The sequence below is a fragment of the Drosophila sulfurigaster genome, chromosome 3, assembly GCF_023558435.1.
Source record: "Drosophila sulfurigaster albostrigata strain 15112-1811.04 chromosome 3, ASM2355843v2, whole genome shotgun sequence".
NCBI lineage: Eukaryota > Metazoa > Arthropoda > Insecta > Diptera > Drosophilidae > Drosophila > Drosophila sulfurigaster.
In genome coordinates this window covers 50112908-50140151 of record NC_084883.1, presented here as the reverse complement: position 1 = coordinate 50140151, position 27244 = coordinate 50112908, and the positions used below count along the sequence as shown (strand labels likewise).

At 37.0% G+C, this 27244-nt stretch overlaps 1 protein-coding gene across 1 annotated transcript in view; it reads right to left on the bottom strand.

The window, feature by feature from the left end:
• Positions 1 to 26068, bottom strand: part of LOC133842576 (connectin) — a 32021-nt gene extending 5953 nt beyond the window's left edge. The window contains exons 1-2 of the mRNA XM_062275731.1: positions 25061 to 26068; positions 20170 to 20386 (exon numbers count right to left, since the gene is read on the bottom strand). Of these exons, the coding sequence (XP_062131715.1) occupies positions 20170 to 20386; positions 25061 to 26068 (1225 nt within the window). The remainder of the gene's footprint in view (positions 1 to 20169; positions 20387 to 25060) is intronic.
• Between the last annotated feature and the right edge of the window lie 1176 nt (positions 26069 to 27244).

Sequence of the window (27244 nt, the reverse complement as noted above, 5' to 3'; positions counted from 1 at the left end):
CGATTTCATTAAAAATTGGAAAAAGTTTATCCTGTTTTTTTTTGGCCACACTGCACTTATGATTAATAGTTTATGGCTTAGCCTCAATTAAAAGGCTTTTAGTTTAATGACTGATAACGTCAGCAAGCAATTCATCATCTAATTAATGAACTATTAAAAGAGCTAGTTAAAGGACTTATAGAGTATCTCCTAGTCAGCTACACAACGTTATCTTTCTCAATCAATTAACACTCTAACCACTAACAACAATATAAAGCTTTTTGTCGACTTGCAGTGCAGCCGAAAATGAGCTGCCTACTTTGCGTTGCCTTGGCAGGGTCAAAAGATGTCGTCAGTGGGTGGGTGGGGGGTGGGTGAGGAAAAGCTAGTTAATGTCCTCGGCTGGCAAATCTCTCGAGTATAATTAGGCACAGTACGGTGACACAGTTTTGCATGTCAACATGCATAATTAGCATAAACGTTACAAACAAAATATTGACTCTTTGACTGACTTACTGACTGTGTGTGCGTTGTTCTGTGCTGAGCCTAGCTGAACCGACTGACATACGCAGTTAAGAGCTCTGCACATCATTATCCTTGCACACACAAGCCAGACTGACAATGAAGAGCAAAGGATACAATGACGCCAGTCACTAGGCCAAAGCTAACTGAAAAGGGGCGGAGAATATCAACAATTGGTAGGGCGATGATTGGTACAATAATTCGTGGCATATATTATCTCTTCTGTGTCTGTGTGTGTATGTGTGTGTGTGTATGGTAAAGCCCCAAAAACTTGCCACAATATGACAAAAGAAAAGTTTCGTTGGCAAAATAGTTGGTAAATTAGTCCCGAGCAGCTGTACAGAAAAATTCTAATTTTCCATATGAAAACACAAAAAAAAACAGTATATAAAAAGCATAAATAAACTTAAATATGCAAAGAAGCGACTCCCGGAAAATGTTCCAAATGGCCAACGACAACTTGGCAACATTTAGCAAGCAAATTACAACAAAATTAACATGATAATGAAGTGCCACCACACAAAAGGGCGAAGGCAGCCAGAGAGGATGAAAACTGAAGCCAGCTGAAAACTGGCAGCTGTTTGCAAGCTGACCAAATGACAATGACTTGCCACGACAATGCGCTCAAAAATAGAGAGAAAAAAAAATAATGAATAGATATTTCTGGTTATATACAAAAGCAAGTATATAAGGTTACACTCACACACACTCACCAACGACGAAGCTAAAGCGAAAGGACACATGGAGATACTTTAGTCATATGACGAACTTAATGTGCAGCAAACTTTCCCTCTGTGCATAAAATACTTTTATATTTTTAATGATACTCGACCAAAGCGGTAGGAAGTGTTTTGGTCTGCTGCACACACTCCACACACACTCTACACACACACACCCACACACACACACACACTCTCTGACACACACGCCTGTCTCGTTTTGCAAGCAACGAACTTCGACTTGAAGTGCTGCCCAACTCCCACTCTTCTCTCTCTTTGTCTCTCCGCTGCCCATCACACTCTAGATGACTTTCAACTCTACCTCAGACGGCTGCCTGCCACATGACGTTGCAGCTTACTATCTTTCCATCTCCTATTTTTTTTTGTCTTTTTATACCCGCTACTCATAGGGTAGAAGGGTCTTATAGCTCTGTGCCAGCTGAAGTTGGCTCTTAGTTGATTTGACTGATAATCTGGTATATATTGTGTACTTTGGTATATTTTGAATGAACTAGTATTTTGATTTACCAAATATATAATATTATATAACAAATCGATATATTTTAGTATTTTGTCAATATATTAATTTAATATATTTTAATAATATTGTCGAGCTGGTTGGTATATTTTGAAAGTAACAGTATATCAATATATCAAATATATAATATAACAAATTGGTATATGTTAGAATATTATTTTGGTATATTTTAAGAATAGTATCGCATTGTTGGGAATGTAATAGTAAATCGATATACCAAATATAACCATCGGTACAATTCAGTATTTTTGTCAGTATATTAATTTAGTGCATTTTATTAAAAATGGTTAGCGTATATTTTAAAAGTAACAGTATATCAATATATCATCTATATAATATTACAAATTGGTATATTTTAGTATCTTTTAGTATTTTATTTCGGTATACTTTAAGAATGGTATCACATTGTTTGAATTGTAATAGTATATCGATATACCAAATGTAACCATTGTTAAAATTCAGTATTTTTTCAGTATATTCATTTTGTGCATTTTATTAAAAATGGTTAGCGAGTATCTCAAAGTCGAGTGCACTCGAATGTAGTTCTCTTACTTCTTTTTTTAAGGTTTTGGCGCTGCTGCAACAGTCGGAAACGTTTTTACGGTTAACAGAGGACATTTACATATATATAAACACACACACACACACCCACATTCACTGCAGTAAGTGACATGCATATGCGTCTATGTGCACATTAAATTTTATTATTGTCATTTTCATAGCCATGTCCAAGCGAGTGGGTTGAACTCAACCTCAGCTCCCCTTTCCTTACTTCTCTGACTAACAAGCTCTAAGAGCCGTGTATGTGTGTGTGTGTGTTTGTGCTGTGCCAACAGGCAGCCAGCCAAATTAGACTCAGCTCAACTTTGTTTGGTCAGTTTTAATGCAAATATGTTGGTCCGTTCGTCCGTCCGTCTGTCCCCTCTGATTGTCCTTCGTCTTCTTGTCTGTCTGTTTGTGGAGCAGTTCATGTGTCGAAACATATTCATAATTAGTTGTCATTTCCATTTGCTGCAGTTGCACATTCAGCGTTGCGATAGAAACGATATGATAACCAGCTATAGAAATTGCAGCCATGACAGAGGAATTCTTTTGTTGGCCATTTTCATTTAAACACGATTTGAGTTCTTACACCCAGCAAGTGGAATGCGACTTTCTCATATCTAAAACAAAAGCTGCAATTCAAGCTAAGTAAAGTTCTTAATTTGTTTGGTACATATTTGTAGCATTAGACTTCATTATTGCCCTGCAGTATTATGCAAAGAATTTTTTATAATTGCTTTCATTAATTTAATATTTGGGAATTACTTTTTAATGTTTTATTATACCAGCTATCTAAAGGACATAGTTTCATATGTCAAGAATCGGCTGCTGCAGTTGGTTCTTAGTTGCTTTTGGCTAACTTTATGGTATATTTTATGCTCTATGGTACATTTTCAACGTAATAGTATATTTTAATATTCTTTGCAAGGTATTGCTCCTATTGAAAATGGGTAGAGGGTATCTTATATTTGAGCACACTCGACTATAGTTTTCTGTGTCGTATTTTTCAAATAGAAACTTCAAACTTGGAAGAACTTGTAGTATTTTAAGTTAATTAATGAATAGGAAATACATATTACTTCAAAGTGTTGTGTTTAGTTTTTTGTATTTTCGAAACAGAATTATGATTGATATATAAAACATTTCTTTTAAATGGATTTTCATATTATATAAATAATTAATACCTCAAAGTTCAACTTCAAAGTTATATTTTTTAAATTAAAACTAAGCATTCCGTCAGTTCACAAAATACTTGTACAAATTCTGGCTTTTTTATAACATTTCTTAATTAAGAACTCTGCATACTAATTTGCTTAGTTTCTCTCATTTTCCAGCTTAAATTTTGTAGCATTTCCACACTGTCTTTATACTTGGAATTAAAAACACACAACAACAAAAAAAAAAACGCTACCCAATTAAACATCATAAGCTGTTTACATTTTCTCAGTTTGCTGCCCCAAAAATGGTTGTCAAAAACAATTAATTTAAATTAATATATATTTAGTGGCAACTTCCTTGTACCTTGGCCCTCACGCTCCTCATCTTTCGGGCCTTTAGAATCGATGTATTTAGCTTTAATGGTGCTGGGGACAGCGGCTGTCATACATCAAGTTGCGGCCTTGGAGCTCACTCTAAATGGCATTTCATTAGCCCAAGTTTTTGGTTGGTGCCCCAAAGTCCCAAACGGCGCAAAAAGAAAAACATTTATTTTAAATTTAATACACTACACACACACACACACACACACATACAGACTTGCACACTTACACACAAAGGAACAAAGCAAAAGGAAGAGAAGGCAGCAAAAAAATTGCAGGTCCGTTGCTTTAATTGGTTGATGGAGGGGAGCGATTTCTGCTTTGCTTTTTTTTTATTCGCTTCTCTACTTGGTTTGGTTTATTTTGTTTTCTTTTTTTTATGAGCAGAGCTTCTTTTTGGCGCTTTAACCCAGGGCAGGCAGCATTTGCTTCAGTAGATTGAAAAGAGCAAAAGAAAATGCGCGAGGCAGCTCGCAGTTCGCAGCTTGAAATATCAACACACAGATGCCAAAAGTTGCCGCACATCATGCTTCCCTACATACCTCCATCCCTTCTCTGTCCGCTTCACCTCAGCTTACCCGAAATCAGCACAGATGCTGCTGGCCTAGTTACCGCCTTTGTTTCTGACCGGATCCCGTCCAGGCTCTCTCTCTTGGTTGGTACAATGAATGCCGCCAACGCCAACGCAGCTTTGTTTGAAATCAGCTCATTTTTAGGTGGTTTTTTCGGTTTTTTTTTGGGGGGGGGAGCCGAGAGAAGGGGGCAACTGGCCAAATGCGAGGGGCAATGTGGTAACGTGGCAACTGGGGAGCGCGCTGGTTCGTTTGTGGCCGGGCCAGGAGCCTTTGGCTCGGCTCTGTGACCCGCTAACGCCACCAGGGGACAGCACGCACAGTTAGCAACTTGGCGTAGAGTTGCCTCACTTGGCCAGCTACTATGCCACGCTCCTGCCTCTACCCCTTCCTCACCCCCTCTGCATGCCTGCTGGCTGCTGATGCTTCGTACTCTCGCTCGCTCTCTGGAGAGTTTTATCATTTTTTATTACATTGCTCGAGAGCGCTATGTATGCAAATGAAGTCGAAAGTTTCGCTTTGTATAGTTGCCCCGTTAGTTCTGGCCAGCTGGGAGTGCCAAATGAAGGAGTGAGGCAGAGTCAGAGTGACTGGCAGAGTGGCAGCGTGTGGCAACGTGTGGCAACAACAGTTGGTAACAAGCATTGTTCCGACGAGCAGTCTTCGCGGACTTCTCTATTCTCATCTTTTTGTTGGTGCCCAGTTCTATTATGTAACAATGTGTAACACTATTTCTACACTTTCACAGCAAGGTCAGCACACAGGTTGTTTTAGCTAGAGTAATCAAAAAATGAGAGACCTTCGTAGAAATATCTTAAATTACGTTTGAAGCAAAATTTGTTTCTAATTTCTCATCTTTTAAAACAACGAACTTAAGGAGTAGAGGTTAACCTTCTATAAAACATATGACTTCCATAGTTTATGGCTATTTTATTTTACTTTAAAGGGTTAGAATCCTAATTAGTAATAACCAAATTATTCTAATAAATTTTACTTTTTTAGTGGTTACGTAATATTGAAATATGTTTAAGTTTACACCTCAGTAATTTAGTTCTCAATTATTTCCTTCCTCATTTTGATTGAGATCACAAAGTAATAATTGTTGAGCGTTTATAAAGTGAAGATTTCTTAAAATATAATATTTTAAAGACTTTATATCTAAGAAATAAAATGTGTATTATTCTGCATTTCTAAGTTTCTTTAGCAATATTTAAGTCTAACTTGTTTTAATAACACAATAGTGCACTAGCACTCTTTATTTTCAGAAAATTTGATTCTAACCTTCAATTTTATCAAATAATACGAAATATAATATATTGTAATATCTTTATTTAAGGAACTATTTTGTATTATATTTTTCCTTAATTAATATATAGTTGTTAATCAGTTATAAATTGTTCTTGCAGCTTGCTTGTGTGGATTCATAATTCTAATAAAAGGCAAAGTGCATCAGGCATATAATTTTCTCTCTAACTATACACACATTCCCCTCATATGATTCTCGTTCTTTGAATTTCAGAAATAATGCGTAGATCAAAGGTATAAAGGCAGTCTTAATTATAATATAATCTACTTTGAGGACATTACAATGATCCTTTCCTTTGGTTGAAGAGTATACAGACTTCATTACATTTGTGAAATCCTCTCTTTGCTTTTTTCTGCATTCCCTGTGTTTCTTTTGACTGTTTGTTTTTGTTGTGCCTTCACATGGTTTATTTTTTTATTTTGAGCCGCCTTCGTTTTTTAATGAGCCTCCGAGTCCGAGTTGCAGAATATTTTTTGTGCGTTGAGGTTCCCTTTTATTTAGCTTGTTTTCTGGCTTGTTATGGGCTGTGCGTGATTTCGCACACTCGTTCACAGTGCGTAGGACAACTCACAGATAAACAGAAAGAGAGGGAGAGAAAGAGGGAGAGGGAGTGCAAGAGAGAGGGAGAGAGGGAAATATGAGAACTTCCCTAGCACAGAAGATATTTAATTTTGTTGCCTGCTTTTCAGGCGTCCTGCAACTTTACTCAATTTATTCAAAATCAAATGGGTTTTTTTCTCTTTATTTTATTTTATTTCATTTGCCACGCCCCTACCTCCAGGCACTGTCTGCGCTGTTGCTTCTATGTATGTGTGTGTGTGTGTGTGTGTTTGGCCATTGAAAGCCATTTCAATGGCCGTCGCTTTTCTCGCCAATTTTCTTTATGCTGTAGTTGGGGTCAGTCTCGTTTTTTTTGGGGGGGTGGGCTCATTGAATGTTTTTATTACGCCAAATGAATGAAAACTGCGACTGGACTGGACCCTGGCTACAGTTGTTGTTGTTTTCGTTCTCGTTGTTGTTGTAGTTATTGTTGTTGCTCTCTTATTTTCGCTTGCGAGAAAGCCATAAAATTATATCACTTGTAAAGATTTTCACAGCATTCTTCTTCTACTTGTGCAAACCAGCTGCCACAGCAGCAGCAGAAGCTACTTTTTGATTTTATTTCGCTTTGCTGGATTTCAGTTTTCGTAATTTTAATAACATTTTATAAGCAATCTTTTAATGTTGCTCTGCTGCTGCTTGCTTTTTAAATTTTGCCCACGCAAAAAATAAAAAAATCGAATGGAAATTGTAAAAATGTAATAAACAAACAGAGATAAACGAAGAGCGAAGCAGAAGAAGTAAACGGATGGCAAACGGCGACTTTCAATCAGCAAACAATTACAGTTTATTTCTTTCATATCAAATTATTTTTGGCAATCGAGCGTGAACTCAAATAAGCAGGCTGAAGATCAAACACTCGACACAGACAGACAGTTGCCAGGATGTCGCTTCAGGCAGTGCTTCACTCCCCTTCCCCTTCTCTCTTCCCCTTCTGCGATATCCTGTATGGCTGGCAAAAGGGAAAGTCATTGCAGGCGATTTAACAACTACGCTCGAGGATAAATATTTTATGAAATCGCATAAACAAATCAAAGACGAATCACAGACACACCAACAGCAACGCAGCAACAACAAGCAAGAAAAATCACTTTGCAAAAAACGAAAGCAAATCAAATGGGAAAGCGAAAAGCGGGCAGCATATAAAATATACAAGCATATAAAAAAAAAAATCAAATGCGCCGATCAAATATGACCACTCAACCGCGTTAAAGTACAAACACACACATACGCACGTACACACGTACACACAAACACACACACTCATAAACATTAGCCCTTCGGCTAGGCATTAAGTTGCCTTTTGCCAAAATATTTGCACAGCTGAGAGAGGGAGATGAAGAGGGAGAGTAAGAGAAACCGAAACTGAGGGTGAGCTAGTAATGTGTTTGTTATATGCTAAATCGCATAAAAAATAATACAGCAAGACAACAATCGAGACAGATATGCGCTCATAACAATAACAAGCAAAGCAACTAAACAACAATAGTTGTGGAGAAGGAGGGGGGAAGCTAAGCCGCTGCCTCCCCCGAGGAGAGAGAGAGCAACATGTTATTACCACCCTCAGTGAACCCTCGAGTTGAGCTTTGCTTTATTGAATTGTATTTAATAAAATATGCGAATATTGGCCTGAGAGGGTGACCTCTTCACCCTCTTCCAAGGGTTGCTCGCAAATTATATAAATAAATAATGAGTCTGTTGTTATTTCGGTGATTGCACCGAAAGTTGTGCAGCGATTTGCGGCTAAGCGTTGAGACGTTGAGTGAAAGGCGAGTCCATTAACAAGCACTGAGCACATCGAGTAAGACGTGGCCATATATCAAACTGACATAAATTGTGCACTCAAATGTCTCCCAAGTCCAAATGTGTAGTATAACCCTGACCAGTGCCATCCATCAATGCCAACACGTTTTGCAGTGGCAAGATATCGTTCAATATATGTAGTATATATATAGACATATTGTAAATTCGAAATTATTACATGTGAGTTTTGCTTATTTATGACCAACTGCATTAATCGATGCGACATTCAATACACATTGCATTGCATTTTATCGCATGCTGCTGGCCCCCAAAATATTCAATTAAATGTTTGTCGCTCTGACTGCACATTCAATCGATGCTTCTCTAATGAGTTTTTCGAGACAGCGCCCAACGGCTCTCTCTCTCTCTCTCTGTCTCTCTCATTATAGTTTACAATTAAGTACGTGCACACAAATAGATATGGCAAATGAGATAAATAAGGCACATTTCTCTCGCTCTACTTTGATAAAGTGCTCTGCAGTTGCTTTTGCTTTTGCTGTTGCAGGTGACACACATTAATTAGAAATTGTCCAGCAAAGACGTAAGAAAATAACAATAAATGCTGCTTTGATCTATTTGACAATCGATTTATTGTGAAATATTGTTAATTCGTAGCTCAAAATGTTTATTTATTGTGAGCTGCATGGGACACAACTTTGACTGTGAAAATGATTATAGAATTGCGTTTAGATAAAAGCATTTTTAGGTGAAATGTCATGTTCAAGCTATCCTAATTAGTATGAAATCTATAATTGCAGCTGGTTTTTGGGTCTGATTCTGATTTTATTAATGGATTAAGTTAAATACTTAACACCATTTATAATAATTTTATCTGAAATGCATATCTCTTCTTTTGTCTGTTCAAACATTTCTAGGATTATAATTTCATTTATTTGTTTTGTTCTCATGCATTGAAATCAACCTTGACACACAATGAAAATATGAAGATAAATGCAGAGAATATTATAATTATTGAAGTATACATAAATCTGTTAGGCATAAAGACTAACGAAATTACTTATCTAATTATATCTTATCTCCTATTTTATGTTCACTATTTCTTGCTGAAAATTATTGATTGTTTCTTATTTCAAATTGAAGCTTGTCATCAATTGACCAATCAGTTGCAAACCTTTCTCACTTTAATTACTTTTAAGATGATTTAGAGGATTCAGTACAATAATTTGGTGTAGCTAAAGAAATGTATGTATATCCTTTTCAAATGACTTATTCTATCTTTATTGTCAACTGCTGAACTTTTTTTCTATTCTGGTTTGAAACTTTTCCTCAATAAACTCATGTAAGCTTTATGGACATTAAAGAAAATATGCAACTCATGTAATTCAAAGAACTTAGAAATATTCTTCAAAATGTTGGTAATGTCACTTTTAAACTTTATTATCAACTGTTTAACTGTTTTCCTTTTTTAAAATATAACTTTATCTCGGATTCTAAGATCCTCCTTTATCTGCTTTTAAATTGATATTGCATTTGATTAATATTTAATTCTCGCAGTTCAAACTTCAATATATTCCATATCAAATGCCATATTCTACACTTAGTGTCAACTGTTTAACTGTTTTGCTTTCTCAAAAGTGTAACTCTTCATCTATAAGTCGACGTTAAACGTGCCTCCATCAACGGCTTTCAACTTGATGCTACCCCTTAGCATAATGGCTTAAAACACACATTGCCAAATTAGGTAATACGCGGAAAAGCAATAACAAAAAGCCAGTAGCATGAGATTGACTGAAATGAACTATAATCAAAGGCATTTTGTGTGTGTTCTGGGCGCTGACGAAAAACCGCAGGCGCAAAACCCATCGACGGCAGTCTAATCTGCGACTGCCTCCAACTACGTCTGTCTTTCAGTCTGTCTGTCCTTGCATACATTAAGATAGATTACCGCACACATATAAACACCCACACACACACACAAATCAAGTGCTTGCAATGACAGCCATGAATTTGTATTAGAAGCAAAGCCAACATGCTTTGAGAGGTCCCCAAATAGTAGCAACAACAATAAGTGAGTTACGCTCAGTTTGCCAGTAAATCCCCGAATGTGTGTGTGTGTGTGTGTGTGTGTGTTGAGTGTCGAGGGGAAGGGGGAGAAATTGGCTTACGTGGTACAAAATTAACACGCCTAATGCGTTGTCTTTGGCATCACACCTTTAAGTGCGCATAAATTATAAACAAGCTTCATTATGATGCCAGCGAAATTCAGGAAAACTTTTTGGGGCGACGCCTAAAACTATGCAACGGCTTTTGTGCGCTCCAATGACTAAGCCAAACAAGCCAACAGCAATTGAAACCAGTTAAAGGCGGCTGCTGTCGCTGCTTCCGCTTCTCCCGGTTTGCTGATTATAATAAATTTGAGCTAATAAAGCGCGCTAATGTGCAGGCATCAGTTAAACTGTGACAAAGGCAAAAAAGCAAGGCTTAAAGTTGACTCGCAACTGTTTCGTATTTTCTGAAAATCATTTTCGTAGCTGCTTCGCTTGCGCTTAATTGACACATTTGGCAATTTAAAGTGTCGTTGGGTGAAACAAACTAAGCAAAAACTAAGCAAATCCTATAATTCGATACAGATAATGATGACAATTAATTTCAAGGGGCGATTTAAAGCGACTTTTGTGGAGTTTGCGACAGCAATTGATGTGTGGCGGTGAAATGTGTTATAAAATATGCAAAGCACTGAAAGTTAACACACGCACACACACACAGACATGTGTTACAAGCGGCAAAGAAATGATTGAGAGGGGGGGAAAGGAAGAGAGGAAAGCAAGTTGGCCGCAAGGCGTACAAAAGTTTTGCACATTAAACAATAAAAACTCATTAATAATGTGCATTTAAGTTTTAATTGAACTACTTAATAAGGCAGGGAGAGAGAGTGATGGCAAAAGGGGGCGTGGTGTGGCATGTGGGCGGTTGTATGCTTTAAAAACATGCGATGTTGTTGCTGTTGTTGTTGTTGTTGTTGCTGTGTTGTGAAAATGCCGCTGGGCCTTGTCAAGCGACATGAAAGGAAATTGTTGTATGCTCTCATTATACATGGATAATGGCCGCAGACAAATTGCACTACACACACACACACACACACGCATATGTGTGTATGTATGCGTGTTATCTTCTTCCTTCCTCTTTTTTTCTTGTATGCAGTTTGAGTTTTTATTCAATTGAAATGTTGCTGCTGCATAGAAGAGGTGCGTAATTAAAACGATGCTGCAGCAGACAATTAAGCGCATGCCACACACAGACAAATACACACACACACATGCACACTCACTCGTACAATGAGCTAAAATGAGAGATGAATTTTGTGTTTAATTGCGTTGACAGACAAAAGTCTTTAAATTTATGGCACGTCGAATGTGAGTGGGAGCTGAGTTTTAATAGTCCGAAAGAAATGCGGCAGAGTTGTCAAGTTGCCGGAAATTGAATTCTAAAATATTTATAGTGGTGTCTGTGTGCAAGTATGTGTGTGTGTGTGTGTGGGTGTGGGTGACTAAACAATTGACTGTAGCATACTTTTTGGGGCGGGTTGATTTATGCAGCGCTTTTGCAAATGGAACGCAAATGAAACCAAACCGAAACTAGTGGGGGAAAAACAGCATGAAATGCTACTTATGCATGCAGATCGCACCGAGTGTGTGTGCGTGTACGTGTGTGTGTGTTTGTGTGTATTTGTGTTTGTCGAATTATACAATATGTATATAAAATTTGCTTGCTGGGCAATCAAATTGGCAGCACGACAGCACAAAAACTTATTAGTGTGCGCATACGTTTGTCTCCCACTGTGTATCGATGTGTGTGTGTGTGCGTTCGATGTGTAACACAATGTTTTGAGCCATAGATTTATTGGTAGCAATCAGTAGGATTTGCTGCCTGGATAGGAAACAGGACATCGACATCGACGTTGACTATCGAAAGTCAATTTCGGGTGCGTGTCACATGCTCATTTGTCCAGTTTATTGGGCCCCCCCCAAAAACATCATTTGCTCTCGTCCATTTTTCGTTCATGTTGCAGAGGCTGGCTTCATAGTCTCCTTTTATGCCTTTCAATAAATTCACGCTTCCGGCCGCAATGCCTAATACCTGTTTATTGTTGTTTGTGTCGACATCGTTTCTGTTGTTGTTGCTGCTGTTGTTGTTATTGTCGAACAAATGCAATTTTAAGCTGCAACACATTGCATGCATTATAAATGAGCTCAAAACCGCCTGCAATAGAAAGTTTAATTCAGTGTCCTTTTGCCAGAGGATTCGACACGGCAAGCCACGGGATTTACTCATCGTCCGCTCATCATGCCAAGTTAATCCCGGGGATCAGCAACAAAACACAGCCAAGAGAGAGAGAGAGAGCAGCCAAAGCACGCAATGATGACAAAGTGCGAAATGATGACATCTCGAAGGCAAAAGCTTTTGCCAAACACCAACACCAACAACAACATCATATATTATAAGTTAATGACATTCTGATGAACGTAATTGCGTACAACTTGAGATGCACTTCAGCAGCAAAACATGTTTTAATGCTCCACATTCAGCTACTACACATTAATTGCATTTAAAATGCAAATCAATGCAACAAAATGGGGAATATAGTGAAGGCGAATGTTTGTATAAATATTAAATACAACAAATATTAGAGAATGCCTTAAATCTGTTTATATATCAAAAATACAAAATTTAAGAATTTATATATTAATAGTATTTTAGTATACTAAGTAATATTTAATACCTATTTAACAAATGAGAATTATTTAAAAAAAAAAAAAATAATAATTGTACGATTTATTCATAAAAAAAGTAAGAAAATAAGAATATAAAAGCAGTGAGGTGTTATTACTAGAATATACTAAATTAATATACTAAATCCAGTTAATCGATTTACCAAATAATATACTAAAAATACTGAATTATACCTAAGATTTTGATGTCTTGAAATATGTCTGTTTACATATCTGTAAACATGTCTTAAGCAATATTTAAATAATAAAATCATTCAATTCATCCGTTATATTTTAACTACTGTTATTACATTCATTTGCTTATCTAAACTATAACGAAAGTAAACACAACCCTAAAACGAAAACTATTTGTGCAAAAAAACACCTGCACCTCAATATACAGAACCTATCTATCTATATATATAGTAAATGTGTATCACTGCGAATTTAATAAAAAATTCCAACAAGTTGCGCGCATGAAAATTCATAAAGTTCCAAACAGAAAAACTTTATTAACTGGAAAACATTTGACAGCCAAAAAAAAAAAAAAAGATGAAGCGAAAAATGGGTAGTGGAGAGTACAACTTTTAGAGAAATAATCAAATTGCAGTTTTCAGCTGTCAGTATCATGCGAATGCCATGCATGGGGCTTTTTTTGAAGAGGCACAACAAAAAAAAAAAAAAGAAAAGAATACACAAAAAATCTGTTAGAAATCCTATTTATATTTCGAAACAATAACCATTCAATTCGAGCTAACGACTGGGGTCCAGCTCTACAGCGCATAACGAACCAATTGAGCCGGACACGGACTCGTATGGGGGATTCGCTTTTGGACCTTTTGGGGGTGCGAGTGTTGTCGCATTTATTACCAGTGTTGCTGCTGTGCAAAAACTGGCATTGGCTTTAAAGTGAAAGCATTTTGCAAATGGTTCCTAGGTCCACTCTGGCCACAGGCGCGACGACACAAACAAAACGTGCGACGCATACAAATAAACAAGGCTCAAACAGAAAAACACACCCACACCCCCATTCACACCCCCCCCCACACACACACACACATGTGAACTGTGGTTTGCTGGTCAGCAATGTCGTCCTTAGAGCGACGCGTCGACCAACGGAATTGAAACAAATGCCACACAGCACTGGGCGTGCCTATAAATTTTTTACAAAATACGTGGGCATAGGTGCAGCTGTAGCTCTGTAGCTCGGTAGCTGCAGCTCAGGCCATGCCCTGCCAATGGGACAAACAAACAACACACACAATACACACAGCACGAGTCTTCAAAAGGACAAAACTCGAGCATTGTTTAGTGGCAGTGTTTGGGCTCGCAGACATCAAATGGCATTTAAATGCAGGCAGCATGTGTGCTGGGTAGAACAGAAAGAAAAGCGAGCGGAAGAGTGGGTGGTAGAGAGGGAGGGAGGGGCAGCTGTGTCTACAGGTGAGTGTGCACTTTAGCTTCCAAATTCCAAAGCAGTTTAAGCGTCTGTTTAAGCTGCAACACTTAAACGCTGAAAAGTATGCTATACTATTTGCTATATTTTATGGCTGAAAAGTATGCTATACTTTTTGAGCATAATACTGCTTTCATTTGCTTCGATTGTTCATCTAAGATCGGAACGCTTAAAACTGCGCTTAAATTGCGACTCCTAGACGTTAAAAAGTATTCTACACTTCTTGCTATACTTTATACCCGAAAAATATGCTACACTTTTTGAGCATATTACTGCTTTCATTCGCTTCGATTGTCCATCTAAGATTGGAGCGCTTCATTCATTCGCCTGTCAATGGCAATTACATAAAAGTCAATCCTCTTCCACAAATCACAACGTGCTCGCTGAAGCTTAACGCTTTTTCTCTTTCTCACCCTGTCTCTCTCTCTTTCGCTCTTTTAGATTACTAACAATCTGTCGTTCTCTGCTCATCTCCATTGGCATCTGTGTGTGTGTCTTGTCTCTGGGCTTCCCAAACTGTTTGATGCATGTGCTGGCAATCTGTTAAGGTTCATGTACATCATTTGTCCTGGCGCTAATGGAAATCCCTCAGTTGATGCCACTTCACTTCACTTAGCTGGGGCGTAACTGCAGCTTCAAACTTGATGTGCATTTGTCAAATAGTTGTGCTTCAGACTGAACCGAAGCTCAGCTCATGGCGCGTCCAAAATTGTGTTGCACACCTTCTTTGCCAGCTGCCAACTTCTCCGGATAACTGCACCAAAATTCATCCTGGCGTTCGATTAGTTGACGCGCAGTTGCCAAATACTTTGGCCAGCTTTGCTTCGCCTCCTTCGCCAAGTTCGCGACTCCTTCACACTGCTCTCTTCAAAATGGTTGTCACTTGGCATGTGATGTGGCCACGACGAACGAACAGCAATAGTTGCTGCTGCACGTTTTATGGCCACACTGGCGGCGGTGTCGGCAACTTTATCCTTAGCCCAAAACGTCAACGTCTGTTTCGAGTCATCCTAGCTGGTGACGTTTCTCACATGTTCGCTGCAATTCTGTTGCAATTTTTATGTGCTTTTATGCACTTGAGGCTGCTTCTGACTGCTGCCTGTCTGTCTCACTGTCTGTCTGTCTGTCTGTCTGGCTGGCTCTTCCTGCTGCTTCCTTGTCTAAGATCTTCCACAGAGTAGTGACCTGCCTCACGCGTCAACACTTGCACCCAATGAACGAAGTGTTGCATCTTTTAGGCGTCTTCTTAGGGAGTGTTTTTTAGGTTCATTTTCTTTTTATTTATTCTTCTTTTTTTTGAGTTGGTGTGCTGGCAACTTATAAATTTGTTATACGGCAAATTGAGCACATTTTTGAGCATTTTGCCAAAGACGTGCAAGTTTCCTGTGGCTTTGAGTTCTTGCTCTTGCTCTTGATTGAGGTAATTCAGCAAATGAAAAGCACTTAGTTAATTTATCTGCGAGTTGCTCAAGTGTTAAAGAATTGAGGAAATTAAAGGCAAGGATATGCAGCTTTTAAATTGATTAATTGTAAGCAAACATGTACCGCGAAATGTTAAGAACAAAGTGGAGTTTTAAGTTGTCTTAAATGAATTTGATTATATAATATTCAACGAATTTTTAAATTGCCAAATAGTGGTTTCATTTTCCATTTTCATAGTTTATAATTTGCCCTTTAATATTTTAAAGCATTTTATTTTACTATTGCTTTCATTATTTTATCTCTCCATAAATTTGTAGTTTAATATTTTCAATAAAAAATGCGTCTGCCTTAAGTACCCTTAAATATTTAATTTCAACATTTCTCTTCCTTCTATAAAACTCAGCTTGCTGCTCTCAAAAGCCTAATCAATATATTATTTCATTCCATGCTTCAATTCATCGCGTTAATTTGCCTTTTCACACACGATTCTCTTGGATTTTTGTTGGTGGTTTAAAAGCGATTTCCATGGCATTCAATAAAGTGAAAGTGTTTGGTTCATTAGAAGCTTTGAGCGCAACTTTGCAATGTCAGCAAAAAGTTCAAAAAATTGAATTACAAATTTTTTTTTTTTCATATGTGATTATTTTTGCTATTTAACTTTGTCGAACTGACGCAGCGAGAGTTGAACATGAAGTGTTCTAATCAACCATTTGACGCTGCAATATGCAAAGTTAGCTTAGTGTGTGTGTGGATGTGTGCTGATGTGAGTAAGGCTGTGTGTGTGGGTGTTAGGGTGTGTTTGTTGGGTCTCTCTCGATGTGTGTGTGCATAATCACTGCACATGAATTAAAAACTTTTTGGCAAGCGAAAATATTTTGCAGTTTAAAGCAATTTGAAGTCATTTGTAGCCAATTTACAAATGTCTGACTGCATATAAGCGTAGTTAAGTGTGTGTATGTGTGCTTATGTATGTGTGGCTGTGTGTGCATAGTTGCAATGCAATTACGTCTCTATACACGCACGGCCTTTGTATGCCAATGCGCTCAGACTTAGTGTCTTTCAGCGCTGCCTGTTTATGGACTCTGAGCACAGACTGAGTTCTAAAGGGTATGATAAGCTATGTATAAGTTAAAAGTAGTTGGTGAAAATCATAGATATTTATATTAATGTAATATAAATTTGACATTGAATTGAGCTCCTAATTTATTTTTAAACAATTTTGAAAAGAGTTGGTAAATATTGTTGCTTTTTATATAAGAATTTCGCAATGAATTCAGCTCCTAAGTTAATTATTTATTTTTCAGATTTGTTATTCCAAATATAAGTAGTATTCATTAGATTCAAATTGTCAAATTTTTAACATTTTCGCATGAAAATTCGACCTTTAGACTGCGAATGTCTTACAGATCTTTTTATAAGTTGATTAGGACTTACTTCAGGAAAAATTGGTTTAATTTTTGGTGAAATTTTTAAATTATATGTTTGGAATTTTCATATTTAAAAGAATACAAATTTAATATTAAATTCTTATTATTCTGTTTTCATTATTATTATTTACATCCATATTTTCCATTTGTCATTACATGTCTTCCACTAGTCGAACATACTCCTTTGATTACAAATTGTGTTTTTTCATTTTATTTTTGACTTAAATGAGTCATGCTAATGGCAAACCATTAGCAAAAATTTCACTTGCAGACACAGACACATGTGAGCTGATGAGAGTGCCTCAGTGTGTGTGTGTGTGTGAGAGTGTATGCCATAATTAAGTTGCATTTGTTACTGCCATTTGTGCGTATGTGTGTATGTGTGTGTGTTTGCATGTCGACTGCGACTTTGTTAAATGAAAGAGAAATGCGATTTTGAAGGCTGTTGTTAAATATTTAAATGTATTCCTCAGGCCGCAGGCACACAAACTATTTCTGTTTCAATGTATTATTGTTACCGTCGTTGTTTTTTGTCCTCGTCCTCGTCCTCGTCCTCATCATCATTGTTGTGGTTGTTGTCGCTGTTTTGTTATTACTGTGATTGTGATTGTTGCTGCTGTTGTTGTTGTTATTCTTGTTGTTACAGGCGCTGATTACGCAGCGTTTACGTCAAAGTCTAATTGCGGACTAGGCTAAAAATAAAATTGCTTAAAGTGCACGAGAGCTGCTTTCAAGGCGATGCGCCAAACAGGTCATTAGTCAGCCTTGGCAAACGCATTAAATACCCTGTAATCTCAGCAAAATTACTCGCAAAAGCATATAATGAGCACTTTTGTAGGGAATGTCATTACTTGGTGGCATATTTTTTAAGAATTTGAAATCTTAATTTGAGGTAATTTGTCACTGAAGAGCGTTACACATTCGTCACCTGAATAAATAAATTATTTTGACACTTTTGGGCGTGAAGTTTTGGGTTAATAGTTGATGAAATAATGTCATAGAAAATTTCAGAAGTCTTATTTAAGATTTTAACTAATGTAACTTCTTAGGTGTATTTTTTTTGTCACACAATTTCCTTTTAAATAAATAAATTATTTAGACACATTTGAGTGCTAAGAGTTGCTGATATAATATTGTGAAATATTTCATTACTTTAAGTTATTTTTTTGCTTATTTTATCTTTATTCATATATATTCCTTGGCACACATTTTCCATTTAAAACTAAATAATTTTGACTCTTTTGAATGTGAAGTTTGCTAAATTATGATGAATGATGAAATCATACTATATAATATTTACATTATCTTTTTAAAGATTCTTGAAAAATGCATTTATATTCTTTTGCGGAAACCATGCAATTATTAGGTCAAAAGAAAGCTTTTATTGACAACTGAATTGGTGCTCAGGTCAAACTTAAATTGAAAGCTAAATTGATGGCTTGAAATAAGTCTTAGCCTGCCATTATTATAATTTCAGCCAAGGCTGTTCTATGAAGAAAGTGTGCACTGCAACTTAAAGAGTTTTTAAATTTAACCTAATTGCCATATCTTCCCAAAAGTCAAGTGAAAACTTTAGTTCATAATATTAAAATTTTGGCTTAAATCATTTTAGAACTTATATCATCTTTTCGAAACTGCTTTGAAGAGTATTTCTGCAACTAATTGCATTTTCGCACTTTCGATTTCCAAGCAGAATAGGCAAAATATATTGGCAACGGAATTGAAGGCTTGTTTTAGATTGTTTAGCTGAAAAAGATTTATGCTTAGTTTATACCCAGCAATCTCATCTTAAATTGCAAGAAAAACGTTTACCCAAATTCTTTGTACAACTTAAATTATCCGTTCAGCAATTGCAGTACAGGATATACTTTCAACTAATTGCATTTCTCACTTTCCATTTCTAAGAAGTAAGCCGAAAATATATTGACAACTGAATTGAAGGCTTGGCCTATTTCACTCACTTAATGTACAAAAGTGACTATGTGTATTTTACGTTCTTTTTTTTTTGTTTGTGGCTAATAAATGCGCGCATATAATTGGAATTATTGTTTTTTGATGTGCACTTTGCCAGTGGTTGACAACCACATGAAAATGCGGTACAGTTGCACTTAATAATTCACTTTAATTTATCTTTTAATTGGGCTAATCAACACGCTAATAGCCAGCGCTATTAACTTGCCCACACACACACAGTCGGAGTTCTCACGCCCTCGCCTATGGTCGTTTTGTTGTTCACATATTTTATTGTTATGAGTTTTGCAATGAAGTCGAGGAGTGTAGACACAGTGAGAAGGGGGACAGGACATTCATGTTGAGTGGCTCGAATGCCGTTGGCCGCTTTCAAAATTGCACTTTAATGACTAATTTGGTTTTTGTGCACGCCGCTGGCGGAGTCCGAGTGTTCAGGTCCAGCGTATGCAATTAACAAAGGGCGAGAGTGAGAGGCAGCTAATAGGTATCACAGACTATCTGTCTCGCTCTTAGATACAGTCACACACACACTCATAGTCTGCAAGTGTCGACGGAAGCGCACACTTGAGCACTGACGATATGACATTTCCTTAATGAAGCCAACAAAACACGCACACTCTCTTTCTCCTTCTTCTTTCTTTCTTTCCTTTTCCACCTCACACTCTGTCAGTGTGTGTGTGTTTGCTGGCTAATTGTGTGCTTTGACAAAACCTACAAGACCCTGGGTCACAGTGTGCGCTGTCATAAAACTTTATGCTAGTTCCACACAAACCTCAAACAAACCTAAGCTGAGCTCAGCTCATTTGCACTGAACTGGCGCACAGGGCGTATGTGTAATTATAATAACTTGCAAGGTTTTTTTTCTGTTGTTTTTGTTGCCCCATCAGTTTGCTGCATGTCATTCACTCAGCAGTAGTAGTATAGTAAGTACATCATCACTAAGTTTTCTCCCCTTCCCCATCCTCCCAAATGAGCTGTCAAAGTTTACATTTTCATCGTGTAAGCTATGGCAAAACTACGAGAATCACAGAATGAGAACTCACCTGACACCAACAGCTCGCTGGTGCTGTTGACCAAATTGTCCATAATTGGCTGAAACGTGTAGAACGTCAGCGTTTCCAATTTGTTGGCCTGCACATTGATTGACAGCAGCGCCGGTGTTCCACGCAGCAGACCATTGTCAATTTTCTTCAGCAAATTATTGCGCAAATTCAATGTCTTCAAATTGTTCAGACCATCCAAGGCACGCTCCGAGATGCGCTGCAAAATTATAAAGAAAGAACAAATTTTATTTAGATTTATTGAGAAATACTAATTAATGAAATTCAGCGAAAAGTAGCTTATTTTTTTGTGAATTTAATGATAAGTACTAAGAAAGTTAAACACAAATCCGCTCGACTGTTAAATACCCTTTACCCATTTTCAGTAAAACAATACGGTGTGTAAAAATAAACCGAATTAATATAGCCAAGAATACCAAACTAAGCCGAAAGCTTAGTATATTGTTATACTATTATATTCCGAAAAATATTAAAATATACCGAGGGCTGTAATTGGTAAATTGTTATACCGTATTATTTCCAAAAAAATACTAAATATTTCGAAGACCATATATTAGTGTATTGATGCGCCACTCCTTTAAAAAAATATATGGATCTATTTGGTATATCGATATACTATTAAGTTCAAAATATACCATAAAGTACAAAATATACGAGTGTGTTCGACTAATGAATCATTGTACTTTTAAATTGTAAACCTTTTCATGCCGTAGCTTAGAGAATACACTGCGGTAATATTATAAAAAAATATACCAAAAATACTTAAATATACTGAACGCTATAATTTTAATGTTCTTAAAAATACTCAATTATACCAAAGACTATATTTGGTATATTGACACACTATTGCAAGATAATACTATAGACAATATTTGGTATATTAACATACTATTACATGCTCCAATTATACTAAGAAAGTACAAAATATACATGTGTGTCCGGCTAATAAAGCTGTCCGCTGAGGAAGTTTTTACTGTACTTTTAATGTGAAACATTTTTCGTGCTTTAACCTAACTTGTCTTTAGACTATTTATTCGTTACCTCAATGCAATCAAAATAATTTTTCATGGCACATTATTCAGATGCTACATTTGTTTAGCCTAACTCTGAAATGTTCTGAATTTTTATGCATCACTTTCAATTGCTATTTTTGGACTTTTCTAATTGTTTTTATAGCTTTATGCAACTGAAATTGTTGAGAAACTTTTGCAAAGTTCACAATGAATGATAATAAAATGCAACTAGCTGGCTTTTTTATGGGAAGTCTTTTAGAATTTGTGCTAAAATGCATTTGTTTTAGGAAAAATATATATCATATTTAATTGTATTTATGCAACAATATCAGTTTTCGGCGAAAAACTGTTGGCGTTCATCTTTGCTAACCTCACAAACTTGTTGTTGTTGTGAGCTTTTTATGTTTTGCTTGGGTGACCGAGCAAACAAAAAAATATTTGCTGCCATTTTTCCGCATTTCTGCGTATTATTTTCATTGTTTTTCCAACGGTTTTCGCTGTTGGCCCCACGCTTATTGTTCGCGTGAATGTGTGTGTGTGTGTGGGTGGGCACGTGTGTGTAGTGTGGGTGTGTTATTGTTGTACTCTCTGTCTTTGTTTGTGTATTCATTTATGCATATACGACGATATATATCTGGCATATGTAGATGCATGTTTTTTTAACTTGTATGTTCCAATTCGTTTGTCTTGAATTTTATGATATGAGAACGAAAGCAACAAAAATAGAAGTGTTTATTTTCGTGTAGTGAAAGTTGCTCCATTTATTCGCTGTCTTCTTCGCTGGAAGTTACAAAACTCGAGTCTCTTCCTGTTTTTGCGCTATTATTTAATATTCAATATGCTTGCTCTAGTGAAATGGAAAAATTATGCATATTAAATGCCAACAATCTAAAGAGAGACATGTGCCGTTATTTATACAACTCCGCCTCGTCTGCCAATTGTGAAGACATTGAAAAATACGCGAACGTGTTTCTTGGTCACAACATGAAAGGGCACAACGAAGCGAAAAAAAATACATATACTATAGATAGGGAAATACCCCAACCCTTATTTTTTTTGCTTATATGACATATCTCGGCTGTTTGTTTGTTTGTTTGTTCGCCACACTGATTGACATAAAAAAATATATTTTATTGCGATATTTTGTTAGTTTGATGAGCGGCACTTGGCGTTTTTACGAGGCGCCGCCAATTTATCGGCTACAAGCCAAAAAGAAAAACCCAACAACAAATAACAACAACATGAAATTGTTGTTGTTGTTGTTGTTATTTATGCGCGACTTTTGTGGCAACTACGTAAACAAAAGTTATGATCAAGAAAAATGGTAAACATGTCCCAACACTTTATATAATCCGACAGACCAAAAATAGAGACAGCTAAGCTAACGAAATTAATTGGTGAATCAATTAATTTACACAAGTTTTTTTCAGGCATTATAATTTATTTAGATTGGAATATTAACTGATTAAAAGTTGTTGAATTGATGTCTAGAATTTCATATGTTTTTTTGATGAACTAGTTATATAGAACTTAAATGCTGAGACTCTCTTTATAGTTTTTAAAATATTTATTGTTTAAATTGCGATGCGTAGTAATTGAAGAGTTAAATTCTCTTATTTTATGTGATGCTTGTTGAAATAGTTTCTTAAATGTTTATCAGCTAAATGGCAAAATGTAGAGCAACTGCAGTCAAGTGTAAAAGAGGCAAAGGTCATGTTGCAGCATGACATTTATGCATCAAAATGTGGAGCACAGAATATGGCAGCATGTTCAATGGATGCACGTGGCATGAAAATGGAAAATCGCAGTGAATTTAGCTCATGTTATGGATGCCGCAGCATTGTAGAATAGAGCTCCCTTAAGACAAGAATTATTGATTACATATATGAAAGAATTTTATTCACATAAAAATATATTTTAAATTATATATTGGAGATGAAAAATTCCTAAAAATTGATTGAACATTTTTCTATCTTTTTAACAACTTTAATTAACTAATAAGAATGGATTCTAAGCGAATGCCTTTTAAATTGTTGGTATTTATTTCAGTATTTCTTGATATTTAATTAATGAGAAATCTTGAATTTAGAGCACAAAATATATTTGTGTCAAGGCTTAACTAAATTTTGCTTCGCAAAACAAATTCGCCATTTTTCATTTATTGCTATAAAATTCTAATAAATATTTTAATAGTTAACTTGAAAAATATTTAGTAGTTTCATTCTCAATTAAACTTGACAACTTTGTAGAATCAAAAAGCTGCTTGCAGTGTTTTAAAGTTGGCAATTCAATTGAATGGACACATTTAAATGATTGTTCTAGTTTATTAAGCTTAAATCAAGACTGCTAATGCACTTGTTTGGCTGATTATCTATTTAATGCTGAGACTGAAGCTGCTCGCACTTGCTTAGCTTTTTTTTATTTTGTGATTTTTTTTTTGGTGTGCTGTTGTGTCAGTGAAAGACCCCGAAAAACCCAAAGCAGCTAAACCTTTTAACAGCAAAATGATTTATGAAGTACACAGGCCAGACAAGATAAAGAAAAAGAAAAGAAATATAAAGAGAAAGGGAGAAAGAGAGAGCGAGAAAAAAGTGAAATGGATAACCCAAGCAAAACATGCAACGCAATTTGCTTTTATTGAAAACGACAAGAAAGCCCCCAAAAGAGGGCAAAGGAATTTTTGGTAGCAAAAGCAGAGTCAAGTGAAAAGCATATTATGCGAGAGAAGGCGAAAGGGAATTCCGTACCCAGAAAAGCGAAACAATGCGACACTGAGGCGATAACAAGCCCAATCATTATGGCTATGACTATGACAGAAAAAGAAGCCACAGTTGGAGAGGAGATTGTCAGCAGCAGCTACAGCGAAGATGCTGGCCAAAAACACTTGAACAGCACTTGAGTTGCCAGTGTAAATGTGTGCGAGTGTGTGTGCGTGTGTGTGTCCTAGTGGCCTGACACATATGCGAGTTGTCTGGGTGTGACATGATATGCGAGCACTTTGTAAAATGGAAAAATGAAACACGCAGCAAAATGAAAAGCAAAGACGTTGGGCGAGCTGCTTCTAACAATGTTGAACCAGGATATGCAGGATTTGCGCTTATCGTTGTTAGCCCACACACACACACACACACACTCATACATAGAGATAGATGTTAGCTAGCGACATTTTTTATTTACACTGGCCGTGGCCATTTTTATGGCAGACACACAGAAGGGTCCTTGCATATCAGATGGCGAAAAGGAGTGCCATAAATCCATTATTCCCATGATTTGTTATTCAATATTTTGTAAGTAGATTAACTTGCAAAGGCGCACATTTGTTTGCCACACCAAAGGCGCTGAAAGGCTAACACACACTCATCCACACACACTCATCCACACACACACTCTCAGCGTGTGTGCTCAGCTATGTATCTTTTTTGGCCTCGAGAATTAAGCTGTCGCTTGTGTTTTGTGGTGGAAGAAGACTTTCCTCTCTCTCTCTCTCTTTCTCTCACACTGGTCTCCATTCTCTATCCCACTCGCTTCTCACATAATTTACCAATCTATTTATCATATTAGCGCCTACTCGGCAAACAGCAGGCGAACTACACTGAACACTGAAGCTCAGCTGAGTGACCACTTAAATCACCACAAAAATGGGCATTCGAATTGAATTTATGACACCCGGCCTGGCCAAGTTTTGTGTTTGTTGTGTTTTCTGCTTTGCCCCCAAGGATGTGCTATTTATGAGTCTCTCTGTCTCTTATGGTCAGTTGGCAATTTATGGCCACTTAAGTGAGCCATGAGATAAACTTCTTGTTCAAGAAGAAGAAACAAACATAAACAAAAAAAATTTCCATTTATCTATACGAACTCACCTCAATTCGATTGTCATCCAACTCCAGTTCACTCAGACTCCACAGTTCGGCAAAAACGGTGTCGCCAATAAAGTTGAGATTATTTCGCGTCAATTTGAGTAGATTGAGATTTCCCAATCCACGGAAGATTTCACTGGTCAGCACATTGATTTGATTGTGAGCCAAATTCAAATACGTCAATCGCGCCATATCCACAAAAAGTCCTTCATGCAACGTGCTAATGTTATTGTTGTTCAAATACAAACGTTCGCAGTGCGGAAGATTTCTAAAAGCATAACGATCCATTTCAAAGATTTGATTGTGCTCCAAGTTGAGTTCACGCAAACGTATGTGATTGGCAAAAGCATCCTGATCGAGTGCCATAATATGATTGTTGTTTAGAATAATACGCTCGAGGAAGCTCAAACTGGCAAACGCATAACTCTTGACGATCTCCACTTGGGAGTACTCAATGACAATGCTTGTTAAGTTTTTCAACGGTTCAATTATCATGCTGGGTATGTAATCCAATCGTGCATTGTTTTGTATGACAAATTTGAGTTCACGCAAACTCTTTTGCTGATAGAAACGCGTCCAAGTCGTGTCGTTCTGGTGCAGACCTTCAGAGAATACCCAGCACTCGGCCTTCTGAACGGGTATATGATTCTCATCGGGTGTGCAATAACACATCAGTTTCATATCACGACGACGCGTGCAAAAGCCAGTGCTGTCCATGGGTCCGTTGTAGCCAGTGCTGCCTGTATTCGAAACGGACGACGATGAGCTGCCATAGCCAGAGCTGGAGCTGCTGCGATAGTATCCATTGCTGCTGCCCGACATCGCTGATGAGCTGGACATGGAACCAGAGACGGAGCCGGAGTTGCTGCCACCGCGTCCACGACTGCGTCGCTCTTCGCGTGCTCGTGATGCCACCGGCGCAACGAGGCAACAACTGAGTAGGAGCAGCGTGCAGATGGCGAGTTGAAACAGTTGCGACGCCATTTTATGGCGCTGATGATGCGGCAACATTGAAGCGTTCACGTGGCGTCGTTTGCCTGCAAAATACGAGAGAGAACAGAATGACTCAGTCAATAAAATTTGTTTATCTGCAGCTAAGCTTGAAAGTCATAAAATTCTTGGTGGGAAATGATTGAAAATTCTCGTTGTTGTTGTTGTTAATGCTGTAGCCACAAGTACTACGTAACGCCGTCAAATTCTGTTATCTCTTTGATGATATTATTATTATTTTATACGCGAAAAGCAAAAGAAAAGTTTCAACTCGAATTGCGCCCACATCAAAAATGTTCGTCGGAAAAACACCTCGTCAGGGATAGGAATATATATTTTTTTTATTGTACACTGAATACGTCTTTCAATTGTTCGCATTTTCGGCTGGCAAAGTTAAAACGCTCCATAAAAATTGCTAATTAATGTTGTTAACTTTTTTACTTTTCGCTCGTATTTCATTTATCTCGCTCTCCCGCTCCTTCTCTCGCTCACTCCGTCTGGCTGTCACTCTTTCGCATTTGGGTCTTTCTCATTTTCCGGTTTATTCAATGAAAAGTTCATGACATTGCTGTTTTCCTTTTTATACCCGCTACACATAGGGTAGAAGGATATTATATTTTTGTGCCGGCAGGATAAGTGTGTAAAAGGCAGAAGGAGACTCCATAAGGTATATATATTCTTGATCAGTATCAACAACTAAGACGATATAGCAATGTCCGTCTCTCTGTCTGTCAGTCTGTCCGAACGCTTTTGTATAGTCAAAAAATCCAACTTACTACGGGTCATGACAGCATTGTCTGAAAATTTGATATATTTTGTACTCTATGGTATATTTTGTAATCAATGGTATATTTTGAATGAGATACTATGTAAATATACTAAATATAGCTTTCTTTATCTTTATCTGGCATATTTCGAGCTTTGCATCATATTTTTCATGTATTACTATATCCATATACCAAATAAAGCCTTTGGTTTATTTATTTTAAGTATTTTACGGTATATTTATTTTGTATATTTTAATATTAATACCACACGGTTTGTCTTTTATTCAAAATGCGTACCGGGTATTTCATAGTCATGCACACTTGACCGTATCTTTCTTCCTTGTTTTTTTTCTGTGTGCCTCCTGCTGACTTTTTGCTGCTTTCATTTGACGCTCCGCTGGCTTCCTGTGGCGTCGGCTCACTTTGTAGG